Source organism: Chaetura pelagica, unplaced genomic scaffold, assembly GCF_000747805.2.
Source record: "Chaetura pelagica isolate M959 unplaced genomic scaffold, ChaPel_1.0 scaffold104, whole genome shotgun sequence".
In the NCBI taxonomy this organism is placed as follows: Eukaryota; Metazoa; Chordata; class Aves; order Apodiformes; family Apodidae; genus Chaetura; species Chaetura pelagica.
In genome coordinates this window covers 9,069,146-9,079,576 of record NW_009953786.1, presented here as the reverse complement: position 1 = coordinate 9,079,576, position 10,431 = coordinate 9,069,146, and the positions used below count along the sequence as shown (strand labels likewise).

Sequence of the window (10,431 nt, the reverse complement as noted above, 5' to 3'; positions counted from 1 at the left end):
CTTTCTGAAGGAACATCCCCTCTTTGCTGACCTCTAGTAGAGATACTGCAGTCATTCTGGCCACAAGGCATTGGCTTGCTTTCTCCCCAGGTCTCCATTCCCATGTTAAATTCTAAGTAAACAAGCAACCTTGTTCGAACAAGGACTGAAATTTGGTCACCTCCCTGAACCACCTCATGAAAAGTCCCACCACAGCTGAGATCACTATATCACTCACCAAGAAGCCAATTTGCTAGAATCAACTTTGCAAAGGACTGCAGTACAAAGCTTACTCTTTTTCAGCTAGGAGTATGAGTATCTGTCTGTGTACAGAAGCAGCCTTCAATAGTGACTGACACTTGAAGGGCTAGAAGAGAACTTGAACAGATCAACTCAGCATGGTAGTCCCCCAGTCCCCCAAGAAAAATCAACAAAATTCTGACAGGGATTCCCCAAGCAGCTGCATGAAGAAGGAGGCAGAAGAAAAGATGATACATCTCAGATCATTTAGTTAAGAGTTTTAAGTGGCCTATTTCCTTATCAGTCATGACTTCTGCTAACTTATCAAGCTTGAAATTCTCATTTAAAAAGCATAATATTTTGCAACGGGAAGAATATAATTAGGTCAAAACCTGTAAAAAACTCATAAAGTTGTCAGATGGCAGTGGACCAGGAGTGAGATTATGCTATTGGACAGTTGTCACATATGGAGGCCCAAATTTTCAGAAGCAATTTGGGATTAGCTTTTAGCCTCAATAAGAAAGTTAGAAAGACAATTTGAAAACTGCTTATAAGAAGATGTGTACAAAAAGCCAAAGATGGCTGTTAAGAGATGGAACCATGCTGGACTGCTAATCATGCTAAAGAAAACAAAAGATCACCACCTGAAAATGAGAGTACATTCCACATTCCTCTAGTGTCACACTGGAGGAAGCATTTCAGAAAATAAAAAAATTAATTTCTGTATGTGGACTGATTTAGTATCAAATATGCAAAAGGAATTCATATCTACCTATAGTTTTATGACATTATGTAGCTACATTAATTTTGGCAGAAGAGGTAATTTAAATCCTTTGGGAAACATTATCCTCTTGATATGAGCACATAACTCAGATTAATAGGATTTGCATATGTATAACAGTAGGCAGAATAACCCTTAGTTTTTCAAAAACAGCTTTGTATTTTAATCAGCTTGGGAACACCAGAAAAAAAACATACGCAAGACTCCTGATTGAACAACATTTGTTAACTCTTGCTAGGTATTAATTGTGAGTTAACTGATCAGTATTCAGAAACAAACATAATAAACAAGTATATTTTGGAAAATCAAACAAAGCAGAACTGTTAATATAATTGAAAGAGAAGGGTAGGTAGAAACTGTCTTGTTAATCACTTATAAACTGTGGGGGTTTTTACAATCCAGACCAAATCTGTGCTATACGCAGACTGTATAATTGACTCTGCATATGCAGTCTCTTAGTTGTTCAACAGTACAGATAACAGCAGTAATGGTATAATTATAAGTTACAGCTGAAGTAGATAAAAACCTGCTAGTTCTTAAATAGTTGTTGTGATTAAGAGTGGAGAACAGTATTCACTGCATCTGCTTATGCCTCATTAATAAAAGTGGGTTTTAAGTTCCATTACAGCAGAGCAGCTGCACACTGCATCCCAGTCCTGACCATGTCCTGATAGATGACAATGACTGGGGAACACAGCTCAACTTGCAGCAGCTGTAGGAAAAACAGCTCAGTAAGCAGTGGTTTAGCAGCAGCTGTAGGTATGGAATGCACTAAATGGAAAGCAAATAAGGAACAGGTTATTTCCTCTGCTCCAGGAACTCTTAGAGCGAATTCAGAGAAGGGCCATGAAGATGATCAGCGGGCTGGAGCACCTGTCCTATGAAGACAGGCTGAGAGAGCTGTGGTGCTTCAGTCTGGAGAAGAGAAGGCTCCAGGGAGACGTTATAGTGGCCTTCTGGTACCTGAAGGGGCTACAGAAAAAGTTGGAAGGGACTTTTTACAAGGGCATGTAGACCTAGGACAAGGGGGGATGTTTTCAGACTGAAAGAGGGTAGATTTAGATTAGTTATTAGGAAGAAATTCTTTACTATGAGGGTGGTGGGACACTGGCACAAGTTGTGCAATGAACTTGTGGATGCCCCACCCCTGGAAGTGTTCAAGGCCAGGCTGGACAGGGCTTTGACCTCTCTACAGGGAGGTTTCCCTGCTCATGCAAAGGGGTTGGAACTAGATGATCCTTCAGATTTCTTCCAACCCAAACCATTCTACGATTCTAAGATAAGGTAGGAATCGCTTTAGCTTTGACTCCATCAATGGGTGGAAGAGATAGCCTTAATTCCTTTCTACCCCTTCCCCCTCCCCCCGGCACAGGCACGAAGAACTACACAGGCGTGCACTGCGAGGACAGCGAGGGAGAAGCCAAGGCGGGAATGGAGGCGCCAGTTCCCGCGTCCAGCTCCCGCCGCTTCAGCACCAGGGGCAGCGGACAGCGCCCGCGGGTCCCAGCCCCCGGTCACCGGTCCCTCCGCCCGGGAACAGCGGGAGCGACCCGGGGCCCTCCGGGGTTACAGCAGCAGCAGCAGCATCGCCAGCAGCGCAACCAGGTCACGTTAGAAACAGAGCTGTAGGTGGTTTGTTGTTTGGGGTTGTTTGGTTGTTGGTTTGTTGGGTTTTTTTTTCACACACAACCGAAAAAATGAATAAATTCCAGAACGTCGCACCTCATAAATAATAAGTTTCAAAAGCAAGAGTGCCAGGCAGCATTAGCAAGTGTGAGTAAAAGTGGCTCAACAAAATTTCTAACAGCTGTTTCCTTGGAATAGAGAGTTCTCAGACCCAGGCTGCTTGGTTTGTGCTTCCTGAGCAAACAGAAGAGTAAAACCCACAGCTCAGAGATGAAGTGGGTACCAGTGGCACGTTTCACTTGCTTCTTGGCTCACTCACTCAATACTGGTTGCTAAGCAATTCATTAATTTTTTTAAGCTCAAAACTACTCACTGCCAGATGGATTAATGGAAATACACACTTGTACTACTTACAACATTTTTCAGTTGTATTTCTTGATACACCAGTACCATTCCTTTTAAAGTAATTCCATCCTCGGGTTTGAAAGTAAAGACATAAATTAAAGAGAGCAGGGGGGAGGGGAGGAACAGAAAGAAGGGAAGTGTAATTACTAAATTTTTCAGTGGATTGCAGGAAAGAGGTACCTAGGGACTTCCCCATCCTCTGGGAGTTGTAGCAAAGACAGCATGCCTAGCTCAGCATGAAGATGTGAGGCACCAGGTGACCTGAAGGTGCCTTGCCCTTAACTGGTTTATCTATTTATAACTACATGACACAACATTACCTGTGACAGCACAAATCAACACAGGGTTGTTTCAGCAGTGAAATAACCATCCACAGTCTCTTTTTATTTACACCTTACACACAGTGATGCCCTTCCCAGTTTCACTCCCAGTTCTTTAGAGCCAAAACCTGGTGTCTGGCACTCTCTGCCAGCCTCTGCCCTGAACCGCCACCCAACTTACCAATGCTTTGTCAATTTTTACAAAGTCAAGATCAGAATGAAATAACTACACCCCACACACACAGTGTAACCCACCGTTCTGTCAATGATAAACCCAAACTGTGTGTTAGCCATTACCAAGGTGTAATTACAGCAGGGATAACGGGATGGGCATCTGTTCCATCCCCAAATGAAGGAGAAAACGCATCTCTGCCATTGCCAACTTTTTGCCAGCTGAAAGAAGGGAAGAGGGATGGGAGAGATGGCAGTGTGGCAAGCAGGAACTCTGAGGCAGCTCTTCTCCCTTTACAGCTGCCAGTGAGGTGACAGGCTCAGCATCAAAGACTTACACAGCTGGGTCATTTGGTGCACTACTGCTGCTGGGACATGAGGAAGCCTGCAGTAGAGCTTCCTGGCTATAGATTCTCCCTCACACCCCCTTCCTACAGACAGAGGAAGTCTGATTTGGTGTGGAGAAACAACAGAAAGAACTTTCTTTTCCTTTGTTTTTGAGAGCAAGTAACCTCTGGTGCAGTTTACTGTTGACAGAGACCATAGGGAAATAAATGGTCAGGGAAGGAGGGGAAACCACAGACCTAGTAGGAAAGAAACAAGACAGTCACTATGTGCAGGATGAACTGAAGGGGACAGCCAACATCTCAAAGGAGCCATGAGGAAGAAGGGGCAGGGAGGAAGCAGCAGCAGTAGAGAAGGGGGAAGGAAAGGTCAGGCAGGGACTCGTCCCAATAACTGGTGGAAGGAGGGGAACGTAGGGAGCTGGAGGTGTGTTGGTAGAAAGCATCATGCTGTACACCCATCCAGAGTCCTGGAAAGCAACGCTGAGGCTACGGGGGACCTCACGAGACTTGACAAAAAGTGGACAAGGCAGGTGCACGTTTCCTTTTGAGGCACGAACCCACCAGGGGAAGGAGGCAAAGGGATAGAAGAAGGGAAGAAACTTGCAGAACACCAAGGGCAGCATCTCCAGGGAGGGATGCCAGGAGAGCCTGGCGAGGAAGGAGGGACAGACCAGAAGTCCTGCATGGCAGCGGCACCACGCTCTGCAGGGCGACAGGGCGCCGAGTTGAGCACGGGGGAGGCTTTGAGGAGCCGAACAGAGAGGGGAAGCCGGTACCCACAGGGCGGGCGGCAACCCCTGAAGTGCTGGGACATGGTGATGAGGTTTCCCCTGAGCCTTCTCTGCTCCAACCTGAACCAACCCAGTTCTCCCAGCCTTCCTCACATGGCCGGCTTCCAATTCCCCTGGATCATCTTTATGGCCATTCTCTGGACCCTCTCCAGCCTGCCCACACCACTAATATGTTCCAAATGGTTGGGCTGGGTCCTTTTTTCCTGCATCCCTCCACAAAGGCACTGCTGTTTCCTAAAGACGTGTTTCATCCTGGTGTTGCTCCTTCCATTGTTTCACCAGAGAACTCTTCTCTTCTGCTCAACGCTGCTTCACCCCAAACCTGTTACACCTGCTCTGTAGTTTTCCAGCATTAAGTGCCAAAAAAATAAAAGCACCAATGGCACAAGTGCTGTGGACTAGTCCTTTCTGAGCTGTAGTTTGTCAGTGCATGGGGGGAGGTTGTGCCAGAGACTCCCCTCAGGACTGAAGGCTCCTTGTGTCTGGGGCTCTGCAGAGTTGTGAGCAACCTGAGCCTTGAGGAGCTGCTGGAAGCTCATCTCCAGACACAGAGCAGATGTAGTTGATCAGAAGAGCTGAACTTCACAGCAAGGTACCATCTGTAAGGCCAAACGAGGTAGGAACACTCATTCCAGCCCCATCAGTCATTAGGAGGGCGGGAAGTTGCACCAGGAGCCCAGAACAAAGTTCCTCACGTTGTCTTTACAAAACAGGAGCTTGATCTTTGTAGAAGAAATGTGATCACAGCTTATCAAGTTTTGGGTTGGTTTGGTTTTTTTCTGAGACACTTTGAACAAAATAATTGAGCAGGAAAACCTCTCAGGCCTTCGTTTCTCAACATCTGAACATTGTAATGTAAATTATCTTATGCCTGGACAACCCGTGGCTGCGTCGAGACTCGGCGGGAGGTCTAAGGGCTCATCCCTTCGACTCCTTCCTCGGGCAAACCCGTTCAGTAAACCAGAAGGGTGCACCAGGCTTTAAGATGCTGAGGGCACTGAGTTACCCCCAGGCTCAAAGAACCCTCACTGACAGCTTGGGACTTGTATTGCTAAGTCCCTTCAGCAGGTCTTTGAGCAAAATGCAACCGTGGGGAAAAAACACCGGTGACATCAGGGATTCTGTTTTGCTGCTTCTCCCGTATCCTGTCTGCTCTTACCATGTTACTTCTCACCGTGTGGCTGCAGGCTGCCTGCTGTGTTGGGGCACCACTTTCAGTTGGCACGTCTAGATGTTAGTGCATTACACATTACTTACTTATTTTAAATCTGGGTAGCACAAAAGTGCTGCATAAAGTGATTTTTCTGCCGCTAAATTGTGTGCCCAGTGAGTGTCGTAGCTCATCCTGCTCAGTTCTGAATTTTTACAGAAAACCCAGCCTGCTTAAAGTCATAAAGTCGTCAGTATTTCCAAAATGTTTTGTTTTGGTCAACCTCACTAAGAAAAAGGACCAGGGAATGCTAGGGCTCAATAGCTCTGTAGGCAGAGGAAGTAACATCAGCAGGTCTGAACTTTGGGAGACAGCTCTCTCACTCATTCCTGCAGAATTAAGTTTTCTGTTACACTCCTGCCAATTAAGCCTGTAGAGGTTTTGGGGTGTGCTGGATGTTTTTCCATGCTTGTAATATTTGGTTTAGCTGAGATCTGGTCCTAACTCCCAATTCTTCTATAGGTGTTCACAAAAATCTCCATGTTTCTGGGTGGCTGGAATGGATAAGATTTGAATCTTGTTTGCAGCCCCCTTGTCTTTTGCTGTGATCTGGCTGGCTCACCTGAGCTAAAATGGGAAAACTTTTAGTTAGTACTTGCAGGAGAATTTTGAAAAGGATCCTTGTACATACACGTGCAGGTGCTTGTAGTTTAACAGCCATGTCATCTTTGGATGTCTGGTGAACCACCATACATTGGTGAACAAGGAAGTATCACCTGGTCCATCTGCATCTCAGAAAGTCTGTAATGATAAGCTGGTTTGGGGAAGGGGTGGTCTTACCATTATCAAGGTTGAAGCAGATCCTAGCTTCTTCCAAGTAAGGGGTGTCACTTTTAGAGCGGAGTCTTCTGATGGGCCTGCGGTCTATGTCGTCCTCAGAAGAAGCTGTCATCAGTGTGGGCACCGTGAGAAGAGTTGCCCGACGAGCTGGTAAGAAACAATTAATGAAGAGGAGAAATGAAAAGAATGGAAGGAGAAATGGAAAGGGGGGAGAAAAAGAGGGAGAAGGGAAAAAAAAAAAAAAAAAAGAGAGAGAGAGAGAAAGAAAATCACTGAATGGAAAAGAAGATCCATAGCAGGTAGTAGAAGAGGATGCAAGGTCCCTGCCTCAACGCCCATAGAATTTCAGAGGTGCTCGGAACAATGCCAAGAAAAGATTGCTGTGCTCCAAAGACATAGGTTATAGCTCTGTTCCCGACACAGATTGCTTGGTCAAAGTTCTTAGTTTTGCCACTTAAGCCTGGCTTTTCACAACTTCTCAATAGCTGCAGTTTCTCTTTTTCTGAATAGTGGTTTTGAGTCTGTGATGCCTGAGTAATGGAAGTATTTAAGTGTTTTCTTAGTTTGCAGACATTAGTGGAAGCTGTGCTTGAGACACATGGTGTGGAGAGTACAGCAAGCATTCCAGATCTCAGTTTCTTGTTGTCTTATTGGGCATTCAAAATTAACAGCTACTTTTTGCTCTAGGTCACTTCATGCCCTAGTTTCTTAGTTGTGAAGCAGTGAGAATAATAATTTTCTTTCAGTAGGAATTTTGTGAAAACATAAATTTGTTAATATTTGTAAAGTATTCATATACTTCAGTGAAGCACCAATGAAAAGCCCATAAGGAAATTAAGATTTGTATCTTCTGAACAGAGTTTAAATGGCTTGGGGCCATCCCTTCAAGGAGGAGAAAGCAAAATATTTATTACTGTCTCATTAAGTGAGCACTGCCCACTCCATGCACTGATGAAGCAAATGGTAGGATAGTAAAAAATTACTGTGTCATCATGCAATTAGAAACCATACTATTATACATGTATATGAGGAGACTCCAATAATGTCACAGAGGCAACCTTTATTCTGGCATTGTCTAAGTATTTAGTGCTTGACCTTAGAGTTTTGATAATGTCCCTTTAATGTAAGTATTTTTTCAGTGAATTGTAATCATGAGTGGCTTTTGAATGCTGTGGGTGCTGAGCCTATAAGTTACAAATCACAAACAGGAGAGCCTCTATAAATATACCCACTTCAGTTTGCTCTCTGAGTAAAGTTTATCACAACTGCTAGATGTGATTTGGCTGATCACACTGAAAGTGTGAGCACCACGCACAAGCACTTTCTCAGTGTGTTTCTTTCCCCACCACCTCAGATAGAGCTAGAAAGAGAATTTCAGCTTGCAAGCTCATCCTTACCCTTTGTGTGGGACTACTAGCATTAACTTTGACATGGGACCCCGTAAGAACCTAGGAGCCTAAACCCTGGATGTTTCTTCCTGCTTGCTGTTGCCTGGCCTAACAGTCTTTATCTTAGGGCTTTTGTAAGCTGCTCTACTTATAATAACTAATAAAGAACCATACTTTCCTGCTGGGACTGGAGAACATGACTGATAATGACTAAGAACTTATTCTGCAGCCTGCTAACTGTCATTCTTCTAAAAGTTTTTTACAGTTCCAAATAATACCTGTCATTCAGAAGCCTTCAGATGCCTAAAACCTGACTTAGGTGTTAGGTATGATAGCATATAATTAGTATGAATTAACAAAAGCTGTCACGCTCTATTTTTCAATTTGTAGCATTATGTAGTTTACTAAACAAGCAAATCTGCGCTGCAGAGGGCAGTGGTTATTTCTGTTCTAACTTACTTGTTTTCTGGTTTTAAATGGATTCCTTTCAAGTTTTTACTCATTTCTTACCAAGCCAAATCTTGAAATTGAAGTGAAAGCAAAGGGCAGGAGTTGAAATTGATTTTATGGGGTCAACTATTTAGATTAAGCTAAAGTAAACACTGCAACCAGACTGTAAACTATTACTCCCATGTCATAGGGATGTACAGTAATGAAGATAAAAGAGAATGGAAAATTTCTGCTGAGGAGAATTTTGTGTACTGCATCATCAAATTTACACTTAAGGAAGATTTATCTGTATATGAATTTAGCATTGTAAAAACCATCTCATAAAACAACCATGTAGAAGATTTGTCTTTTAAAGCTGGCATGATCTATCTGTAGTCAGTGAAAGGATACCCATGCACTTCAGGGTGGTATGGATCATGGCACAGGAACCTATTTGGGAAAAAAACCACCACCAATTCCAGGCCAGGTTGGATGGGGCTTTGAGCAACCTCGTCTAGTGAGAGGTGTCCCTGTCCATGGCAGGGGGGTTGGAACTAGATGATCTTTAAAGTCCTTTCCAACCCAAAGTGGGCTTTTCTAGATATTTGTTTATAAATAATTTTTACCTTTTGGGTCAAAATATCTGGCTTGTGTTCATTTTGACTAGAGGTAGGAGGATGCTGGAAAATGTTTCCTGGAGTAATCATTATATGTTACTTTGACAACCATGATTATCTTTCCTTTGTGTTTGTTACCAAAATGAGTTTTCAAGAATGACTAGAAATTTTAAGTAAATGTTAGAAAAATATCAGAGGCAGCTAATAAGTATTAAAACATTTTGCAATAAAAAGATCAAATCTTACATAGCCACAGAACTGGAAAGTATAGCTGATGGCATTCAGATATTCACAGAGTAGCTATCAGGTTATTTAATGCTGAATATGCATGCCATGAATATACCTGTATATACTCTTTTCCTAACCGTAATCCATAGTACTTCTGATTAAGAGAATGACTTGCTATATGTGGTTGGAACTAGATGATCTTCAAGGTCCCTTCCAACCCAAACCATTCTATGATTCTGTGAACATTTGCCCAATTGGTTCCATCACAAATAATCACAGAATCACAAAATTGTCATGGTTGGAAAGAACCTCTGAGATCATGGAGTCCAACCATCAACACAAAAACCCCAAACAACCACACGCACCCCACCAGAGAACACCCACAAAACAACACCCAACACCCAACAAACACCCTACAACCTCAGCCACTAGAGTGTACCCTGAAGTGGCACATCTACATGTTTCTTGAATACTTCCAAGGATGGTGATTCCACCACCTCTCTGGACAGGCTGTTCCAGTGCCTGACCACTCTTTCAATATAGAAATTCTTCCTAATGTCTAATCTGAACCTTCCCTGCTGCAACTTCAGGACATTTCCTCTGGTACTGTCGTTAGTTACCTGGGAGGAGAGGCCAACACCCACCTCCTTAGAACGTCCTTTCAGGGAGCTGTAGAGGGCAATGAGGTCTCTCCTTAGCCTTTTCTTCTCCAAACTAAACAATCTCAGTTCCCTCATCTGCTCCTTCTACGACTTGTTCTCTAGACCCTTCACCAGCTTGGCAGCTCTCCCCTGGAGATCTCTCCTGGATTTTAAACAACCGCTTTAGCAGCACAAGGGAATCAAATCAGTAATTTTGTTTGAATTCCTTCAGTCTATTTGCATTGCTCATCATAAAGGTTATGCCACTACTGGCACCTTGCAGCAACATCTCGTCTTGGTATTTGTTAGAAAGGGAAAAGGTTGCTTATGGAGGAAAAATACTTTAGAAACAGAAATGCTGTAATGCAGGTAATGACACCCTAGAACTGATTATGTGTAGTCTCACATTTGTTGCCTCAAAATATTGTACGTGACTGAAGTACAACACAAGTACACACTTGCGAGAAAGGAATGGGAA

General features: G+C 43.6%; 1 protein-coding gene across 1 annotated transcript in view; it reads right to left on the bottom strand.

Annotated features, from left to right (window-relative positions):
- The window catches only part of PHACTR1 (phosphatase and actin regulator 1), a 301,044-nt gene extending 294,282 nt beyond the window's left edge, over positions 1–6,762 (bottom strand). Inside the window, exon 1 of the mRNA XM_010000934.1 lies at positions 6,651–6,762. Within this exon, the coding sequence (XP_009999236.1) occupies positions 6,651–6,762 (112 nt within the window). The remainder of the gene's footprint in view (positions 1–6,650) is intronic.
- Between the last annotated feature and the right edge of the window lie 3,669 nt (positions 6,763–10,431).